Source organism: Pipra filicauda, unplaced genomic scaffold (genome assembly GCF_003945595.2).
Source record: "Pipra filicauda isolate LSUMZ 115617 unplaced genomic scaffold, ASM394559v2 scaffold211_size2331000_pilon, whole genome shotgun sequence".
In the NCBI taxonomy this organism is placed as follows: Eukaryota; Metazoa; Chordata; class Aves; order Passeriformes; family Pipridae; genus Pipra; species Pipra filicauda.
The window spans coordinates 1,128,078-1,149,508 of NW_024104323.1; the positions used below are offsets into that span (position 1 = coordinate 1,128,078).

Consider the following 21,431-nt stretch of genomic DNA (forward strand, 5'->3'; position numbering starts at 1 on the left):
CTCAGCTTCCCAATCCATCAGCTTCTGTGCGTGTCAGGGATTGCTGAGGAGTCACTCACTGCTGCTGAAGTACTTCATGTGCTGCCTGGGGTAAGGATTTGAAATGTCTTCTTGCAGAACCAGGATCCAAGCCCTCACAGCATGTCATGATCCTTTGTGTTTGCAACACCCTTCTTGCTGCACCGTTACCCCTCCACAGCAGGTGTTTATTTTCAAGAGCAGGCAAATGGGGATCTCTCCCTGTTTGCAAACTTGTAGTTTTTAGGTGAGAGCCTGCACTTGGTGACTCCTGACACGTGAACACACTAGTGATGGAGTCATTTTCCACCCACTCAGAGCATTGTGTGTCACTTTGGTGCTGAACCACAACTCTTCCCTCCCAGTCAGTGGCAGCAGGTGCCCTGCAGGAGTCAGCTGTGCCCACGGGATGGTTATTTCAGTCTGGCTCCCTTGGCATTGCTCAGGCTGGTGGAATCCCCCAAGGGAGTAAATTCTGTAGTGCCCAGCAGAAGCAGTGGCACCAGCAGAAACAGTCACAGACTTTTTTTAACCCAATGCAAGTTTTAGAGCGTGTAACTTGAAGCCAGTAGTCACTTCGTCTCCCATACTAATTTTTCCAGCTGATTTTGGGTGAGTTTGCCTTTACAAACAAATTAATTGCTTTGAAGGAAGTCTTTTACTTTGCGTCCTGTTCCAGTTATGTGCTGTAGCAGTAGGAAAGAGAACAGGCAAACTTTCTGGGTCATGGTGAAGAACAAGACACAAATCAGAATTAAGTGTGGGTGAGATTATGTCTCAGTGAGGAGGTGGACATTTAAAAAATATTTTGAACAGTGAGTAGCATCCAGAACTTCACAAAGACAATGAGGGGGAGGAAAGATGGTTTGAAGAAGCATTGGTCAGATTTCTCACAGTTCTGTGGTTCTCATCTGTGCTACCATCATGAGAACGAGCAAAAGTAAAATCCAGCTCTTGCAAATATAATCCTGAGGTTGTAAACAGGCATCTGTGGCAGATTTAAAGTTTACACTGTTTTTAAAAACTGCACTTAGTGAAACACAGTCAGTTATTGCTTCTAGCAGAAGCTGTCTGCAGTGTGAGTGCTGGTTCAGTGCCCATGAGGGTGGTCTGAGCTGCTGCTGCTTCTTGGCTGTTGTTTTAGGATCAGTTGCACCTTTATGCACATCGTAATATGGTGGCATTAAATATGTCTCTAAGCAATATCATGCTGTTTAAAAAAGAATAAAGGGGCATGGAGGGAAATGAGAGAAATGTGTTTGACTAATGTGTCCTTTAGTCTGGTATATGTCTCAGAAACTCAAACAATGGATGGCTGCAGTCCTAGACATAGTGTAAATAAGACATCTGCCTTCATCTTCGCACTTGGGAGACACAGAACTCACACAGATGTAATTTTTAAAATCCTCTTTGCAAGTTCCTGTAAGCAGTAGAATATTGACTGTGAATAACTGGAGAGACAATAAAATGTTGGTGTTATGCAGACTAGATTAAATTTGAAGCTGAATTCCAGTCTGGGCTTGGTACTCAGGGGTTTCTCCTTTTCCTCATCTGTCACCTTTGATCCCCAGCCCCTTCTACGTGTCAAAACAGAGAAAGGTCAACTGTAAAAACATCCTCTCTGAACTGAAGCCCATCCTGTAGCTCCCTGCAGAACTTCCAGCTTCTTGTAGCCATGTGTGTTCACATCACAGTGCTACTGTCAGCCAATAGATGATTTCCCTCCTTTCACAGTCAAATGCTCCAGTTCTGGCACTCAGTTACTCAATATGATTCTAAAACTCCTGATTTTTTTTTTTTTTTGCAGTGTGATCTCCAACAGCATCCAGCTGTTAGTGCAGGACCTGGATGCAGCCTGTGACCCTGCCCTGACCGCTATGAGCAAGGTAGGGGGGGGGGTTGGGAAGAGGTTGCCTTAAGATCCATGTGGAGTTCTTGTGTGCCTTGACTGCTTGATTTCATTATTGATATATCCTTTTAGGCTGCCTTGAGATTTAACCATATATTGATTTCTTGCTTCCGAGAGCAGCAGTTGCTGTATTTATAAATATATCCCTCACTCCAAACCCTCTTATTATTCAGAATAGAGCTTTAAGGCTTTTGCAGCACATTAAAACACACAGACAGTGAAATACATTCAGTAAATACATAAGGCTTTCTCTTTCCACTCCTGATGCCAGTGAGAGCATTTCAAATTGGGGAAACTTTTGTTAGCACAAAATTTCAAGTACACCTTCACGTTTGCTCTCCTCTTTGTCTTCCTTGGCAAGAGGAGTTTTACTTGTTTGTGGCTGTTAAATGGAGGTACTCAAAGGTGATATGGAATTGAGATTGAGCCTTATTGCTTCTGTGATCCTCTCAAGGACATATGGAGCCATTCCTGGAGAGGCCCCTATGATTGGAGCTAAAGGATTTTGTTGCAGTTACACTGCTGGCTTTTATATGTTTGAAATGCAGAGCTGTGTTTTCTTGCCAAAGTATTGTGAAAACCCAGACTGCTTTAGACAGAGGTGAAGACAACAAAAGTGGATTGAACTATTTTTTTTTTTAATTAGAAATATTAAACATAGAGCTCCATTTTTGTAGGATCAACACACTGTCTCACTGCCATGAATTTTAATAGCTTTCTGCTTTATGATGTATTCCAGCTGTAACTAGCCCAGCCACCCCCAGCTAATATTTGAAGTGGAATGCAGCTGGTAATGGAGCTTGTACAGGTTCCAAATGGAAAGAGGATTTTTTTGCCCAGGAAAATAACACCGTTAGGAAGGGCTCGGCACTTCAGGTGTGCCGTGTCAGCTCCTCAGATCTCCTGAACCTACAGGCTGTAGTAATATTTGAATCACTTAGCTCTGGCTGTTTATGCCCAAGTAAACCACAACCTTGAGAAAGCAGCAGCTGGTAGGCCATTTATTTTTGTCTTTGGAACACTGGTAAAATGCAGCACATGTGATGGGACTGATGATATATAAACAAGTTAAGTGTTATGAAATTAGCTAAATAAATACTTGTCACTTGTGCACACACTCCACTATTTGCATCAGACAGAGGTGCTTTTATGTGATTTTTTTATTAGACCTGGATTTGATGCAATAGGTTTTTCCTTCACCCTCCTCTTCCCTTCAGGGCTGGGTTATTACTCTAACATTTGAATAAGAAATGCATATTTAAATGCAGAGTTAGTATTTGCAAATGTAAAATTTCAGTCTCTAGTAGAAGAATAAAGGGTCTGTGGATGATCCATTCCAATTTTGCTATCTCAAGATCCTTCTCTGTTAGGGCTCTTCCTTTGTTTAGCTTCTTTTCATTTACTTCGCTCTGGTGTCCTTCAGGATTGAACATTCCCGGTCCTTTGTTGGAGTCTGGCTTTTGTTTTGTTTGGTTTGTTTTTTTTTCCCTTGCAAAAATGTTCAGGAACTATAGAGGTAAATTATGAAGTACTTAAACCTCTCAATCCACTTTGGCTGCAGGCCACTTTGAGAGATTTAACACAGCAAACGGCATCGGCAATATTGCTTTCAGCTGGGAATGGTGCTCAGTTTCCATGACTCTCTACCTTGTGTGTTCTGGAAGAAATGGCAAATTACGAGAAGGCCCCATATTACAAAATCCGTAGGTGATAATCTTCACTCAAACTTTACAGCAGGTGTAGAATGATTAAACATGGCTGTAGGACAGGGGAGCTGGGGTGTGGGTGGGAGAAGAATTTGCCCTAAACCCCTGTTGTGATATTCTGGATAACAAAGTACTGCGAATGTGTTGTACTGATCAGTAACAGGCACTTACATTGCCTGGTGTGCTGCATTTTTAATTGTTGGGATGAGGGAGCTGCTAGTCTGCACGGGATATTTTTGCCCCAATTAAGTTTATGAGTTGCACTGGATAAGGCTGGATTTAATTGCTGAATTAAGCATCGATTTATGTGTAAAACTGTGCTTGTAAGTGGGACTGGGGGACATTTTAGTGACTCATGTCCATCGCTTGCTGGCTTTTTATATTTTGCTGAAACCTTTTGGCACAGCTGCAATTCCCAGCTTCCTTACAACCGAGTGGACAACAGCAAGCGCTTGAACACGGAGCTTTAATCATTTCTCCAATACACACACAGAAAACCCCGAGAGCAGAGCAATCAGAGCTGCCAGCTGCTAATTAAAAGTCCCCAGGAGAACGTTCTAGCCCTCAAACACGGCGCAGAATGTGACAGTGCAAAGCCCAGCTCGTGTCAGAGAACAGGGGGGGCTGTTGGGGCAGCGATATCTGCTCCTGGCAGCTCCCACCGGCTTTCCTCTCCCCTCCCACCTCTTCCTGTGGGAGCAACACAAGGTCAAGGGAGCAGGTGCTGGCCGGGTTACGGGTGCTCCCGTGCCCTGTAAGGGCCCTGTAAGTCTGGAGCCTGTAAGGATAAACTGGCAGTGGGATGCTACCAGGAACGGGGACACTTGGAGACTCAGTGATGAAGCAGCCCCTTTGCTGGAGACCCATATCAGTGCTGGACAAGGAGGAGGGACCTGAGTTGGCTCTTCCAGGTCTTTGTGGGCACAGGGACATGGGAACCCACAGCCAGGCAGAGCCAGGAGTGCTCTTGAGCCTTCACCTTTCCCAGAAGGTAGCACAGCTCTTGCTGAATGCCAAACCCCCCAAGTTTTGCTCAGGGTTTCTCTTTTCTCCTCCCTTTTTTGAGAAGGAGCCCTAAAGCCATGGCAGAGCTGTGTTTTTGTTGTGAGAACCAGCTCTGAAGGTGGCACCAGGACTTTAAACCCAGGTCCTGCCCTTGCAGGCACTGTGTCCTCACAGTGTGCAGGTGCCTTTCGGCGAGACCTGGATGCTCCTGTTCTTTGGACTCATTTTCATTTTGTGTATGTAAACTATGTGGATATCCCAAGAAAAACATAGGATGAGGGAAAAAGAGGAATAAATTTAACAGGACAGGAACAAAGCTGTACCAGCAGAGTTGGGCTCATATTTCTTCTGATGACTTTTCAGTATGTGTGCTATTTCTTTCACTGCAGCTACTGGGTGCTTTTTTTTGGGTGAAACACGCCCACATACACACACACACAAAGGATTATTTTTACTCTTCATGCTTTAAAGGTTTGGTTGTAAAGTATTGCTTTTGGAATGAAGACCAACAAAATGAAAAAGCTACTGTTTTATTGTTGGTGCAATAATTCAACTCAGCAGTCCCTTCCCACTTTCTGGCCATTCCCACTCAAATGGGGATGGTGTGTTGGTTGAGGATCGCTGTCTGTCAAGAAGGGCCAGTGCTGGGAATGTGTGAGTCCATCAGGAAGAAAGGCACAAAGTATTTTTTTTTGGATATGACCAGAACCATGAGGAGTAGAAAAGCAGTTGTCTCTGGTCACCCATGGCAGGACCTGAGGGAATGTCTGGAGCTGTGTCAGGGAAGGGTTAGGTTGGATCTCAGGAAAAGGTTCTTCCTCCAGACAGTGGTTGGACACTGAACAGGCTTCCCAGGGCAGTGGTCACGGCCCCAGGGCTGCCACAGCTCCAGGAGTGTTTCAACAATGCTCTCAGGCACAGGGTGGGATTGTTGGGGTGTCCCATGCAGGGCCAGAGGTTGGACTCGATGATCCTTATGGGGTCCTTCCAACTCAGGATATTCTGTGATTCTATGAAAACCTGTGAAGCAGGTGATGGAAAGATATCCCTTGTAGCTCCCCAGCTGATGTGAGATAAGCAGGTTGGGGGTTGGTTGGTTTGGTTTAAATACAGACAGCTTTGGTAGGACATGTGTAGACTCAGACACTGTGGTTTTGCAAAGAATTTGACTTCTCTTTCCCACCAAGTCGCATGTTGTTTGGATGGAATTGAGTCAGCTGAGTTGCAGGGGGCAGAGTAGCCATATTAAATTAAATTAAAACCAGGAGTAAAAAAAAACTTTATATGCAAAATCCAGAACTTGAGAAAGCAAGTTCGAGGTCAAACAGCCCCTCAAAAAAAAAAGAAGCTCATCTTCCACATGTGCCCAGTTTCCTCTCCTAATTTCCTGTGTGTTTTCCTTCTGTCTCAGCTCCAGCATGAGGAAGAGATCTCCAGTTATTGGGAGAACATTGCAGAATGCCTAGTGTCTGAGCAGTAGCAGAACTGAGTGTGCTTTTCTGGATGTTCATGTTCCTCAGTGAGACACTGTTATACACATGATACTTGGCCAGGCCATACCCAGTTGCCTCTTGGGTTTTTTTTGTTTTCCACATGACTTACAGAGGGAGTACCCTGTGTACTGCAAACAAGGCTCGGGGAAAGTCAAGTGAGCCACACATGTGGCTCCCGGGGGCTGTTCTGTTGCAGTTCTGCTGACAATAAATGAAAACAAAATGGGAGGTTGAGTAACTCTTCTTGTTTTGTATTTTTACATGTATTTGGAAGAGCTGAAGTTGGGCATCCTGGCTTGTACACCCAGCAGTGTTTTCAGTGAGCTATGCTGGTGTACAGTGCTTTGGACTTTAAGACTATTTCTACCTCTTCCATCTATCTGTCATCAGTCTCACCAGCATTAAAGTCTTGGCTGCCATACAGGAATCCAGACTTTGCAAGCTTGCAGATATTTTCTTAAATGCCTGTAATCTGGATTTATATGGGCACTTCATCCCGGCAAACTGGAAACTGTTAAATATTAAAGCAGTCTGGTGTGCTCCAAAAGCTTTTTTAAGCCTTGTGGTCCCTGTTCGTGTAGGTTACTGGTTACAATCTCTCTGTTCTCTGGTGCAAAAAAAAAAAAAAAGACTGTTCTGGGTTTTCTTTGTGTCTTGTTTTGGAAGGGTTTTGCCCAATCAGTGTAGTGACGAAGAACTTGACCTTGGTGGTGAATTGCAGGGCCAGTCTCTTAATGATTCCTTAGAGATCTTCTGGCAGGAAGTTTGTACAGTTTTCCTTACCTATTGCTTGAATCTTAATGAATTAAACAGTCATTTTGGTTGTTTTTTCCCCTTTGTGCAGATGCAGTGGCAGAACGTGGAACACGTCGGTGACCAGAGTCCTTATGTCACCTCAGTGATTCTCCACATCAAGCAGAACGTCCCCATCATCCGTGACAACCTGGCCTCCACGAGAAAGTATTTCACTCAGTTCTGTATAAAATTTGCAAAGTAAGTTACCAACATGGCACAATTTGTTGAGGTCTCTGGTTCTCACTGTTCTGTAGCGTCCGTGGCTGTCAGTGTCTGGGTGAAGACCCTCCATCCAAGGAAAGCCCAGAGGGAGGTGGGATAGGGCAGCAAACACCAGCAGCTGCTGGCAAGGTTCAAAGAGACTTCAATTTCTGGTCTCAAGTTTCCTGCTCAGGCAGGTTTTCTGAGATATTTGTGTCGCTGGCTCCTCCTTATGTGCCTAAACCATCCCATAAAATAGTGTGATGGTCACAGTCTGGTGTTTGCCAAGTACAGAAGGGTTTGGGTTGGACATCTTTGAAAAACTTTGAATATCTGACCATAGACATGACTCTTCTTGTGGAAACCTACTTTTCTTCCAGAGATAAGAAGCTGTGGGGCTTCCAGGTACTGAGAAGTTTGGTGCATCATTTGCCTCGAAATAACATTTGTAATAGCTATAGCACTGTAAGGAGGGCATGTGTGAGGAGTGTGTTCTACCTTCATAGTCTAAAAGCTGCTTTTCTGTGCAAAAATAGCTCAGTAAGGAGGGGAAATACACATTTAAATTTTATGGGGTATTAGAGTGTCTTCCTGGCAAGTCACTTAAAGTTGAGCAGATGAGACAGAAATGCTTCTGGATTCAGGATGCAGCTCTCCAGCATCTCTTGGATATCCAAACTGTCTGAAACAAAAATTCAGTTCTTTGGGAAGATACTTTGAGCTCTTCCCTGGTTGCCTGTGGCCAGCTGAGTTTCACATGGCAACACCCCAAGAAAAACCCTTGGGAGGACTCTGCCAGTTGTAGCTGCTGCTTTTGGTGTCGCATGTGACTGTGCCGGTTGACTTGTGAGCAGTGGCGTGCGTGTCATGTGTCACTCTAAAATACCTTAACGTTTCATTCATCTGTAATAAGGTAATCACCCTGAAATAAGCTGGGTGGCCTGGCAGTTACTGTGTGGGTTTGAGACTGGAGCCTCAGCAGGGTGGGATGCAGCAGCTCTCCTGGGAACTGTGAGCTTTCACAGCAGGGAGGCTGGCCTGAGAGTTTCATCCCCCCTCTCTGTCTCGGGGTACTCATTAGTTTGCATTAAGGAGCAGTTACTGATAAATCATATTATGACGTTGCCCATAATCACTGTTTGAAATGCTGTCTCAGTGAAAATTTATTGCATGAACGCCTTCTGTGTGGTTACACTTGAATTTTATATCACGCGGTGGTAAATAAAAAACCCCATTTACTCAGCTGTTCGCAGCACACTCTTAATACCTCAGCTTAGTTGCCTCCCTTTTAACTTTATTGCTCAGCACATACCAAGTAAACTCCAGATGAAACACCCAGCTCTCCCATTTGAGAGAGGTTCCTATTTGAGTGCCTTAATCACAGCTTGTTCCATGAGCACAGAAACCACTGCTCCTCTTCAAAACCTTTTTTAAGGCAACTACAGCTCTGATCTACAGCACATTAAAATTAAGACAACAGTCCTGAACTCACTGTGCCATGGATCAGGTGTGGAAGGAAAGATTGTTTTTGCTGGATCTGTATAACTTGGTGTTTAGGAGAACTTGCCCAGTGATAAGGGAGCACCAATCTCCTCAAAACGCTTATGCCATTTTAATGCACATATTTGTATTTTTTGAGGCCCTGAATTCTTAGGGAATATGCTGGCCTACCCACTTTAAATACCTGGCCTTTTGTGTGCCCCACAACACCAAAAATCCTTTTAACAAGCACTGTGCCTCTCCATATGTTAATGCCTGTGCCTTTGTGAGCTGCCACTTCTCAGCTCTAATGGATTGTATAAAGCGGGAGTGTTGAGTTACAGGACCACAGGGGAGAAGGCAGCTAAAGTCACTAAATTTAAAACTGCGGGATCTGAGCCAAGTCTAGAAAGAAGAAAAATGGCCATCAGAAATTGCATCAATCCTCTAACCTAATTTGTCATTTTTGCTTTGTTTTGACCCGTGTGCAGCCCTCGCCCCCCTCGGGATGGCGAGCAGCAGTCGGCTCCCTGGGAGGCACTGCAGGCAGGGTGGGGGGCTCTGCTCTCACTGCACCTTATCCTTTGAAATCAAAAACCACAGCGGTGCAGCCGGGGCTGCTACGCCGGGATGTGTTTGGGAAGTCTGTGACCTGACCTCAATGAGGAAGAGATTAGAACTGAGAGACAGGAAAAGCAAACAAGCTCTCCCCCTCGCCAGAGGTGCACCTCCTCCGTTACCAACAGCCAAGCGTGGTGGGTGATGCAGCAGGGTCCTTCCAGGTGCTCCAGCCTAAAAAGTGAGAGGAGTTTGGTGGAAGAAGGTCGTGTTGAGGAGGCTCCTGGAGGTTTCAGGGCTGAGCTCAGCCTGGTCACCATCTTGGAGGGTGGCATAAAGCAAAACTCGCCTCAGCTGCAGTGACTCAGCGACACCAGAATGCTTTGAATGATGTCCTGTCCATCTCCTATCGGACAGACAGACAGACTGTGGTTGCATGTCCGTCTGCCTTGTTCAGCAGGGCATTGTGTTTGATGCATCATCATTGCAGGGGATTAGGAAAACGCAGGCTTTGGCAGAGCCACTCCTGTTGGATGGGAGCCTCTCAGATGCTGTGGTTTCTGTGCTTTAGGTTCCTCATCTGCCTTGCAATGCTTTATTATTACACTGGGGACTTGTCTGCTTCTATGGAGGGTTTGCTGGGTTCAATTTTATAGCTGAAACTGTAAATGAATTCTGGCATCCAGTCTAGCTGTGAATGTGCAGGGAGTAAAGGCATTCAGAGCACAAACCTCGTGCAGAGCATTAGCACTGAACATGCACGTATTATTCACATCAGGATTGCCTGAGAGCGCCAGGCATCGAGTCCAGCCAAGGCAAGAGGCTCAAGTGCATTTTTCTGTTAAGTGCAACTGCTCTTGATGGTCCCTGCTAGTCAAAAAACTTAAAGAAAAAGGGAGAAAAAAAATATCCAGAGCTGCCCTTGGCTCTTAATGGTTTGTCTTGTCTGTCCTGCTGGAGTTGGGAAGCTGTTTCCAATAAGGCAGCGTGAAATAACAGGCATGTGGGGATGGAAGGTCGCTTTACCCCTCTGCACTGATTGTGGGTGGCCATCCAAAGGGGCCTGGGAATTGTTTCATGGAAGACAGAGTGCTCTCTATATGAGACTGTGTAGTTATGTAGAAAGGAAGATTAAAAAAAAAGAGAGGAGGGGGTCCTTTGGCTGCCAATCTACTCCCCTGCAGAAGGAAAAGCTTACCCTGTTTCTCCTACCCAACGTGGGCTTTAGTTCCATGCCTGACCTTGCAGAGGGAGGGACAGTTGGACCTACCTGCAAGATCAAAGGTACAATTTATTTCTTGCACTGTTCTGCTAGTAGCGACTGCTGCATCCAGAGCTGCTGGCAATGGATCATTTTGTAGGATCATCTAAGCTCCAGCTGTGCTCAGCACTCTCTAATTGCCCTCTGGGAATTATTTATACACCTGAAAAATGGACTTTTAAAACAGGTTAAATTTCCATTGTAATGCTTTCGTGCAAGAGGAGACAGGGCTTGTTTTCCTTCTCCTCTTTGTATTTTGTTGCCAAGGTTGTTTCTGTCGTGGCCAAATTCAAAGCTGTTTGGGGCAGGCCAGTAGCTGGTTCTCAATAGTAGTTTGAAATTGTTCTCCTTGACACCTCTCCAGGATAAAATGATTCACTGAGAGAGGTAGTGACTGTGTCTGAGGGAAGGGGAAGGGAAGAAGCCTTTGCTTGGATGGGCTCTTCCTTGTACCATTTGAGCAGCTTGGCATGCTTCCTGCCTGAGTTACACTTTTGTCATTCTTCCATGGGAAAGGGCAAAAAATTAATGTCCTGCCTTGGAAAACAGGTGGCGGGACAAACAAGATGCTGTCCGTGCTCCTTGCTTTGTGAGGAGGAAACAAATAGCTTAACAGATGCATGGGGGAAGCCACGCTGAATTTAGATCATCATCAACATGAACATTGCCTCATTCAAAAGGACAGAAAACAGACTGACTGATATGAGCTTAGGACTGAGCCATTAAAGTCTGAGACGTGCCACCAGGTCACGGACAAGGTCCTGGAAACGTGAGCCCTGTAGGCATTCAGCCAAAGGAGGACATGTGAAAGAAGCAGAGTACATTAAAAACAAGGCAGCAAGAGGAAGACAAGCCAGAGTGGTGTGGTCCTGACAGAGGTTGTGTCTCTCATGCTGACCCCTCTCCTCTTGTTCAGCTCCTGAGTTTTCCTGGTGCTGCTCCTTGGTGGAGTAGATGGGCAGGAGCTTGTCCTGCAGGTGCTCAGCCAGTGCTTCTGCTGGAAGGGAGCATCTGCTTCTCCACTGAGGGATGAAACTCCACCTCAAAGCCTAAAATCAAGAGGCAAAAAACCTAAGACCAAAGCTGATGCTCTGGAGTACCATGTGGTGGATATTGGGCTTCCAGCCTTGCCAAGCTCTCCCTGGTTGGGTAAATGCACTATAGTCATTTTTCTGAGTCTGAAGTCCATGTCAGTAAAACATGGTAATGGTGTTTTCCTTTCCACAAAACTTTTTCTTGTCTTGATTGTGTTGGCCAGGAGCTTCCTGGACAAGTGCCTGTGTGTGAGTGTCCAGGGCTCAGCAGACCTCCAGCCTTGGCTGGACCTCAAGTTCAGTCTGTAATATGCATGTTGTGGAATTACTTATATGCAGTAAAATGTAGGTTCTGGATACAGTCAAGATACTTCCACTTGTGAATAGTGATGCTAATCCTGACATGTTGCTGGTTTTATTATGGACAATAGTTTGTTTGCTTGTTCTTGACCTTGTACTGTAATGCTTCTTATGTAGTTTATAGCAATTTCTTTACCTAGGGTATGTGTGCAACTTCTCAATTAACTTTGAGATTAGTAGGGATTAAAGCAAAAGAATTGTGCCTAGGATTTGGAATTTTTTTATTTAGTGTACCTAACGTGTGTGGAATTAATTTGGGAAGCAGGCACTTGGAGTGTCTCTGTGGAAGCCATCCTGGTTTGGTTTTACCAAACCACAGAAGACTCTGTGACTGCAAATACTCTTATGTAATTGTGTCCTTTTGTATCTCTCCTCTGCAGCTCCTTCATTCCCAAGTTCATTAACCATCTCTTCAAGTGCAAACCTATCAGCATGGTGGGTGCAGAACAGGTAAGAACAAGTAGGTGCATTAGCTGTCATGTTTTAAGGCTTTTCAGTTCAAGAAATTGAAATTCATCTCCTACCCCTGCGTATGGATTGGGGTCCTGCTTCTCTGTGAGGATGAGGTTTGGGAGAGGCAGGGTTTCATCTGTCCCCTGCACATGCAGCTGCTTCCCTGTGGGCTAAAGAAAAAAAAAAAAAGAAAAAAAAGCAAAATCGTCCCTAATGGGACCGCCATGAACTTCAAATCAGTGCCTTCAAAGCTGCTTGGGTTTTAGGCATCAAAGATGGTTCTGAGCAGTGTGTGTCTGCAAAATGAAACAGGAGCTTTACATCAAAACCTTCCTCTTCCTTAATGGAAAGCAAATGAGTGAAGCACGGTGCCTGTTCATCTTGTGCGATGAGCAATAACCTAAGAGTGATTTAAGGGAGACTTTTTTAAATAAGCTTCTAAAGTGATTAACCAGCAGTGGGCTTGTGTCTAATGTTAAAAGGTTTTAACATTCCTGTATTGGAATAACAGGCCCAATTTGCTTCTTCAAAGCAGACTGGGAAAGTTTTTTATTAGCCTGATTCCCAGTGAATATATCTCATTAGAAGTGGGACATATCTTTCTGGGGTTAGGGGTACAGAGGTCTCAGCAGCTGATCTCTGTCTCTCATGTAGGACCCCATTTGCCTTCACATCTTTTGAACCCCCTTGGTCGCCCACCACTATCTTTCCATGCCAGTTTCTCCCCTGGTGCAAATGTTGCTGGGGAAGAAGCTTTCCTGGCTTTCCCTGTCCTACACACAGCTTTTCCTGCTGTTTGCTAATAATCATAGTTGAAATCTGGGCACCAGGGTGATATTTACAGAGGTGTTCAGAGCGGGGAATGAGGCCTGTGGGGTTTTGCTTTTTGTGTTTGTCTCTCTGACTTAACAACTCTCTGTCTCAGCGAGCTTTGTTAGTGAGTTAGCCACGCCAGGGACCTGGAATGGATAACAGGGGGAAACGGAGTGAGGGGACAGAGCCTGCGAGGGCTGTGCCTATGGGAAAGGCTGCAGAGTGTGCAGAACTCCTATTAGACATAAGAGACTTTATGTGGGAAAGATATGAATTCCCCAACCGTGGAAATACCTTCCATCTATGGGATCCCTCGTAGACACAGGAATCCAGCTATGCCAGCATGAGCTGACAGCGGGCTCCAGCATCCTGGGGTGCACAGAGCTGCTCATTTGTGCTGTGGTTTCCTGGCTTCCCAGGATGAGATTGATTGCATTGGTTCTTCTCGTGCAAACCATGAAACAGGCAGCACACAGCAAGGACACGCTGCCGCACATAACGGGGTCCAGATTTGAACCGGCCTGACCTGCCTCTCCTCCTCTGTGGCTCAGTCCTTTGTGTTCAAACTGAATTCCCACATGTGCTGAAGCCAGGCCACAAATGTTCACATTGTTGTGGTGACTGCCAGGGCTTCTGCAGTGCCCATAATGTTGTGTGTCCCTCCAGAACGAGCTTCCACTGGCTCCTGAGAGCCCTTTCTGAGGAAATGCACTGGGTGTGCCGACAGCCCAGCCGGCTTTCACACTCGCTGCTGTGTGAATAGATTGTGCTGCTCTTCCTCTATCTTGATTTCAGCTTTCTGTCCTTCGCTGGTCTTGTCTCTTCTTTGTGCAATCAGAGGAGTGCGGTATTTGGGGTAATTTTGCTCTAAGAAGCCCTTAGCCACAGCATTTTGTCATCAGACAGTGCTACTCTGTCTGGGTTCAATTTTCGTGGCTGCTGCTTATTTATCTGCTGGTCTAGTAATAAACAACATCCAGGCTGTGAATATCAGCATACCGGTGAGTGCAGGATACTGAGCAGCTCTCATTGTAGCTCTGTTGTGTCACAGTTTTTAAGGAAAAAACTCCAATCAAGTGGTTGAGTAAATGCAGAAAACCTGACACTGTGGGTGGCTGGGTGCAGGGGGAAGCTTGGTGTTAGTTCATTTGTCCTCAGTATCTAAATCATGATACAGCTACAGGTAATCAAGATTGTTTCACTTTATACTGTCAAGGGGAAGGACTGGAAATCCGTGCCTGATGTGCCAGATGTTGGGCTGCCATAAGTTATTTCCAGTCAGCAGAGCAGTGCTCTGTTAAAACCAACCATGGTGCTGATGTGCAGCCACGGGTGATTGTGTCTCCTTGAAGTGTTGTTACGTGGGTAAAAGTCCCAAATACCAGGACTTTTTCCAATGTGAGAAGTGTTAAAACTTTTAAGGATATTGGATTATAGCAGCTAATGGATCTTGGTAAAAGGGGCCTGAATAACAGAGTGTGATTAACTGTTGCAGCTGCTGCTGGACACTCACTCTCTGAAGATGGTTCTCCTGGATCTGCCCTCCATTGGGTCCCAAGTGGTGAGGAAGGCTCCTGCCAGCTACACAAAGATAGTGGTGAAAGGCATGACTCGGGCTGAAATGATCCTGAAGGTAACTCAAGACTTTTGATAACCTGCCAGCCAGACTGCTGGACTGGGAATCGGAGCGAGCGAATTCCAGGGGGCCCTTCCCTTGAATGCAGCAATCTGCAATTGCACATGAACGTATGCGAGCTCGTCCGGGTGCGCTGCCAGCTGTTCTGCAGAACTGGCTCACTCGCCTTGGGTTTGCCCCCACTCTCTTTTAGTATCACATTTTGAGTTTTCATCCTCATTTTTCAAGGTAACCAAGGGCTCAAGTTCTGCTTACTAGGAAAGCTGGGGCACCAGGTTCCCTCAGGAGCTTGTGAAAATCAGAGCTAGCATCCGCGTCTGCCTCAGGGCAAGCCCTGGAGTTCAGGTTACTCCAGGCCTTTGTGCAGACTCCGTCACGCAGGGGAGCCAAGCCGTGCTTGAGTCACCTGTTTACTGTCTAGTGCAACAGCCAGTGCAAACATGTCTGGGTTACTGTATTCACCAGAGCCCTTTTTCATTTTCCAGACCTGGTGCCTGGAAAATGACCCAAAAGCAGTGTGTTGTCTTCATAAAAAGTAACAAGCAAAGCAATCTCCCCTTCCCAACTGGTGCTAGAGTAAGAAGTTAGGTTTGGTCTCAGGAGAAGCCACGGGAGCTGTACAGTTGTACCTTCCTGGGTGATGGGATTGTCCCTTGCTCATCAGCAATGCTGTGAAGACATTCCTGTGAGGGAATTAGTGGCACCTGGGGTCAGGCAAGACAGGCAGCTGCCAGCCAGAGCCTCCTGTAAACCTCAGCCAAGGCAAGTGGGGGTGAGGAGCCCAAGCTCTCAGTGTTCCCCTGCTGCTCAGTGTGGCTTTGCTCCCATGCCCAAGGTAATGTCACAGCTGAGTTTGCCTTCTGAATTCAGAAATGAGTTCTCCACTTTCATGCCTTTGGAGTAGGATGACTGCGATGTTAGTAAATACATTAAAATAACTCTAAATTTTCATAGAAATGACCTGAAGAAAAATACCCTGGTTGTGCTAATGGGAGCAGAGAGGGTCAGTGCCTGTTATATACAGAAACAGATCTTTCCTTGGAGCTTGTATGTGAATCAGAAAAGTAATGGAGTTAATTTGTCTGCCCTTAGCATCCCACTGGCTTCATTGAGATGGAGATGAAAGCAGTACAGGGAGTGCCTGGGGCAGGGAGTGCAGGCTGTGGAGTGCTGCTGTCCCCAGGCTGTGCAGCAGCAGTGGCACTGCTGTGTCAGACATCCCGTGCTGGCCCTGCTGCTGCACAAAGCACGTCTGGCCCCAAGTGAGGGCTCTGTGTCAGTGTAACTAGAAATCAAGCAGCAATACCCTCATGGCACTGGGTGCTCCACAGAGCCCCCTGGGATCAGTGGGGATGGGGTTGAAGGGTCGTGTGGGGCAGGTTGGTTAATTGTTGTGGCTGAATAGATCCCTTTCAGCCTTGGTAACCCACACACAGCATTTGGGGCTGGTGCCAGCACCAGTCTCTTGGGTTTGGGAGAGAAGAAAAGGCTCTCAGAAGTGCCTGCTCCTGGTGGACCACCAGTGTTTCTGCAGGAAGGTTTCCTTGCAGGAGCCCAGAGCTCACTGGTCATCGTATGCCTCTCTTGCATACAACAATACCACCGATGCAGTTATGTGCCCAGGCTTGTACTGGAACAGCTAATTCAGGAGAAGAATGACTAAGAATCACTGAGCCCGTGGATGGCACGAACAAATTCATTCAGCTGAGCCCCCCAAAGCTCAGATGCAAGAGGGAAGGAGGGTGTCAGGGCGTGCACATCCCGCAGAGCTCTTTCTCTTCTCCTCTGGCCACGGTCTCTGAAGTTCCAGCTTTTCATCTTGGCAGAAGATTTTTACAAGGGCTGTAAATTAAGGATTTATAAGTGTATACATGGCTATGATGTTTCATTGGTCTGAAGTGCAGGGAAAGAAAGAAATGTCTCAGTGACAGAATACAGTGTGGGGTGAGCTGGGTCAATGGAAACATATGGAAATGTTTTTGGAGACAGGGAAGAGTCTGGTCTTGTTCTGTTTCTGCCCTGTGTGTGTGCATGCATTTACACACACACACACATTTTTCCCCAAAAAGATGGTTTTGCTGCCCAGCATTATCAAAAGACGTGTTCTCTGTGGAGCTCACTGCTTATGTAAGGGAAGTACACCAATGAGGGATCATCTTTCCAGCTTTGAGGCTATTTTGATTTTTTTCCTGACTTCTGCCGTTCCTCCTCGGCAGATGTCAGTGAGGGGTTCCCACACAGCATCCCAGTCTCTCCAGAGTGTATGAGAGGAGCTGCACCCAAAGGACAGAGTAGCTGCGTGTGGCCCTGCTCACCCATCGGGTGACATGTCAGCAGCAGCAGGACTGCAGGGCAGGGAGCTCTGGCCCACTCTGGGGATGGAGGGAGTGACCACAGAGTGTTGTCACATTCCCCTGTGACACGCTGCCTATCCTGCCTCCAGGCAGAAGGGAGTGAGAGGGACACACAGCCAGAGTGAGGGTCTGGACTGCATCCAGGCTGCCTGATCTCTGGGGACTTTCTGAGTGTCACCACCAGCACTGCCTTTGTCCCCTGAGCGACTCCCCAGCTTGTCTTCCCCATGCAACAAGATAAAATCATGATCTTTGACAATATGCCAGTGCCTGCCAGTCCACAGGCCACAGACAAAGTCCTGCTGCTCTCTGAAATATGATGCACAGCCCCTTGGGTCCAAGCACTGTTATGCTAAAAGAGACCTGTCCTCCTCCCTGCTCCATAATCTGCTTCTCCTCACTCACCCTTATCTGTCTTACAACAGCACGTGCAGCCTCTTTCTTGCTCCTTAAGCATTTTATTCTAGAAGCCAGTCCTGCTGTCACTCCTTGCCCGAGTTGACTGAGCACTGGCTTTAACTCACATTATTTGTCTGATCTCTTTTTTCTCGCCTTGGCAGGTGGTGATGGCTCCACATGAACCCCCAGTCGTGTTTGTTGACAATTACATCAAGCTCCTCGCTGATTGCAGCACTGACACATTCCAGAAGATACTTGACATGAAGGTTAGAATCTGTCCAGAGCTTCTGCTCATCCTTTAGTGCTGCAATGAGATCATTGGTGACTTTGTTTCAGTAGCAATACAAGAGGGGCTTGGGGGTGGGAAAAGCACTGTAAGGCAAGTTTATTCTCTGTAATCTGAAAGTGTGTAGAGTAGAGTTGCTGAAGAAAACTGAGCTGCTGAAGAAAAGCTTTTCAGTTCACTTCACATGCTCCTGCCTGCTCTGGCTCCTGGGGCTGAGCTCAGTTGTCTCAGGATCATCCGGAGGTCTTTGTGCAGCTCTTGGGTGAACAAGGTTGAGCTTTGAAATGGGCTCTTCTGCAGCTACTCCCACGCACACCCACTCCCAGATCAATGAATTCTCACCTCTCGCTTCCCTGTGCTTTGCTCCTGCAGGGCCTGAAGAGGAGTGAGCAGAGCAGCATGCTGGATCTCTTCCGCCTGCGCCTCCCCGCTCCTCCCCCCGGCGGGGACGGCACCGGCTCCCTGTCACTGAGCACTCCAACACCCGAGCAGGAATCCTCTCGGATACGGAAACTGGAGAAACTCATCAAAAAAAGACTCTGAGCGAGCAGAAGGAAACTCCGCTGCTCAGGACGGGCTGCAGTGAGTGGGAGCAAAGCTCGTCAGGCTTGTGATTTACAGTGTGCTGCTGGAAAACCCGTGTCCCGTCACTCCCCATCCCTGTGATCTCTTAACCATCGAATACTGTGACGCTTTCAGACCAAGGAAGAATCTGACCAAGGTGTTTGTCCTTGGCTTAGCAGGAGGCGAAACCCAGGACATTGTCAGGTCCACGTGGTGGAGAAAATAGAGGTATCTGGAAGTCAGGAGCTACAGAAGCAGTTTAGGTGGACTCAGAGAATGTCTGGCTGTGATACACTTGGTGTCACAGCTTTTATCCTGGCTGAGCTCCTGCTGCAGCACTGAGGATTTTGCCTGAGAGTTCTGTGTTACTGCTTACTCCCTGCTGCAGAGCTGTTCCTTTGATAGATTATTTATTAGGGGTGAACCAACCCCGTACCATCACCACCACCAAAAAACCCCAACCCTTTGACAGCTGGGATCCAGGCATCTGCAGCTCCACTGGCTCAATGAGATGCCCAGGAGAGAACCCCAAAGCAGATTTTCCTGCTGCTCCCAGGACAGGCACGCACAAAGCACCGTGAAACAGCAAGTCAAATCCTTTTCAGAACAAGGGGAAAGGGCTGAATTAATGCCTTCTGCACCTTGGCAAACCTCCTGCCAGCCCAGCCGGCAGCCTGGGTCGCTGTTACAGTTTAAAGGCCAAACAGGACATCTGCAGAGCCCGGCTCCAGCTGCTTGTTATTTCTCTGGCGTGTGCTGGGCTCACCCGCTGTCCCCGATGGGAGTTCCCATCCGGCATCTCTCCCTCTCTCCACAAAGAGCCCTTCATGGAGCAAGTGTCAAACAGCACCAGCCCCTCGTTCTCACACCACCCGGTGTGTCCCGAGCAGGGCTGTGCTCCTTTGGCACCTTCACTGCCCTGCAAGGAGAGGTGCTGGAAATGTTGGCTCTGACAGGGAGCCAGGGCTGCTTCCTGGGACAGGAGCCTTGCACCAGCCTCAGCCTTCGAGGCCCTTCCTCTCCTCCTCGGCTTCTGAGCTTCAGCTTGCACCAGTGCAGAGAGGAGGAGAACCAGGGGTGAAATACTTCGGATAACCCAGGCCCCTCTTCCTGGGGCCCAGCTCCTGGCTCCCAGCCACAAAGCCAGTGTGGAGCAGGGGTGGATGCTTCCTCAAGGAGTCTCCATTCAGGGAGGCATCACCTTGTTGTTAGCACTGCTGGATTTCTTCCCAGATTCCTCTGTACCCTGTTTGGAGGACTTTGAAGGCATATGCCCAAGGATTGAATCCCGTGTGGGTGTAGGGGCAGATTGACCAGTCGTGCCTGTGTTATTTAACTCAAGCTTCACTTGCATGTGCAGGAAAGAGAAGTCCTGTACCAGTTTGGTGGGTGAGGAAGGACCATGCTGTCAGATGCCTTCCTGGGAGGGTCATGTTTCCCACCAGGGCAAGTTTGGGCCTTAGGACTGTATTTGTTAGGGGCTGTGTTCACAGGGGTTGTAATACTCACTGCTGCACATCAGGGAGGGGGGATTAGACTCCAGGAATATGAGCTCCATCCACCCAAACCCAGAGTTTCACTGGGTTAAGTGAGGGAGGAAGTGAAAGGAGGAATCCTTGAGTAAGGCAAAACCTGAGCTCATGCTGTTTGTGCATCAAACATGATGCACGGACATGAGCCCTCTTGAGCATAGGCTGCTCCCCGTGGCTATGGGAGGGCAAACTCGGTGCCTGGTTGTTAAAATCCCGTCCTCCCTTTGCACAGCAGCAGGTGAGTGTATGTGAACAGGCAGGATTTGGTCACAGAGTTCAAGCAGGAGTAAACCCACAGAGATGCAACCCTCACCAGTCAGGTTTCGTAATGCTGCTCAGACCCAGCTGCTGCTGCAGCAGGGTGTGCTGCAGCAGGGTGTGCACTAACAAGTATGTTAACAAAAACTCTTCAGGGTGTATTTTCAGGGGTCCCCGGGCTTGGCCCTGGCTGTGTGGGAGCTCAGCTGCAGGGCACAGTCCCACCAGAGCAGCAGTAACAGCACCTGTGGGGAGGGACAGCAGTTTCTCATCACTCCAGTTTTACAAACCTGCTGTTGCCTCGTTTATTTCCTCTTCTGATTTCACACTGGGTGACAAAAGAAGGAACGGTTTGAAAGCATGTCAGGGCTCTGAACAGCTGTTCCCCAAGGACAGATTATCTCAAGGTGCATGTGCAGGATGGCTCATGTGTTATCACTTTGCATAGCCAGGGAGGAGGGAACATGGGTTTGCAGAGATTCATTATTCCCAGAGGGGGATGAATAATTTATTTTAGATGAATTTGTCTTTGCTTTTTCTAAGGATAAGGCTCTAACTAAATTATGAATAGCTGAAGACGATGTTGAAGTTATCATTGTGGGTCTTTCCCGAAGGCTTCCCCTGTTTCATTCTCTGCACTTCATTCTGTAGATAAGAGGAAATAAAAGGAGAAATGAATTTTTAGTTTCAGCCTTTGAAGAATGCTACAGGGTTGGGTGTTCAGAGTTCCACTTTTAGAGAGCAAATCCACAGTTTTCTACTTTCATTGTAAGGGTTTTGTGCCCCTGGCTCTTGGATGTTTATCAGATTTGGCAGGTCTCTATGTGTGTGTTTGCTCTTTGGGTTTTACATGTCTGGGGAATAAAGGATGATTATTTGTTTTCTGTATAAAATGCCACTTTTTATGGTTTCGGGCCAAAGTGTAATTCTGGCTGTATGTCGGGGTGTGACACTAAAATGAATTAAATGGTTACTGGTGTTCATTGCTGGGTGTTTTCTGTACTGCTGCCACACAGCAAACCCCAGTGGCCGGGACGGACCTCACCCAAAGACACCCCTTCTGTCTGCCTTGCTCGCTCCTGCAGCTCCTCTCTTCTGCCTTTTCCACCCTCTGCCATTCCAGCAGCGTCCGCAGGAGCTCCCCATGTGGGCGGTTCAGCACAACTGACCTTGTGCCCCTAAATAATCACATCATTTCTGGTGACTGTGGCTACGGCAGAGATTTCTGAGACCTCCTCATTTTTCCCTTGAAATTAATTAATAGGTAGTGCCTTTTTCCACGCGCTGCATGACGCTGGAGCCGTTTCTTTCGCTTGG

The 21,431-nt window shown here is 47.2% G+C and overlaps 1 protein-coding gene across 2 annotated transcripts in view; it reads left to right on the plus strand.

Moving 5' to 3' along the window:
- VPS53 (VPS53 subunit of GARP complex) overlaps positions 1-21,097 on the plus strand; it is a 64,512-nt gene extending 43,415 nt beyond the window's left edge. For both annotated transcript variants that reach the window (XM_027743508.2, XM_039381024.1), the window contains exons 17-22: positions 1,826-1,904; positions 6,976-7,124; positions 12,200-12,269; positions 14,581-14,718; positions 17,636-17,740; positions 18,133-21,097. In XM_027743508.2, the coding sequence (XP_027599309.1) occupies positions 1,826-1,904; positions 6,976-7,124; positions 12,200-12,269; positions 14,581-14,718; positions 17,636-17,740; positions 18,133-18,303 (712 nt within the window). In that variant the 3' untranslated portion in view covers positions 18,304-21,097. The remainder of the gene's footprint in view (positions 1-1,825; positions 1,905-6,975; positions 7,125-12,199; positions 12,270-14,580; positions 14,719-17,635; positions 17,741-18,132) is intronic.
- Positions 21,098-21,431: the final 334 nt, after the last annotated feature.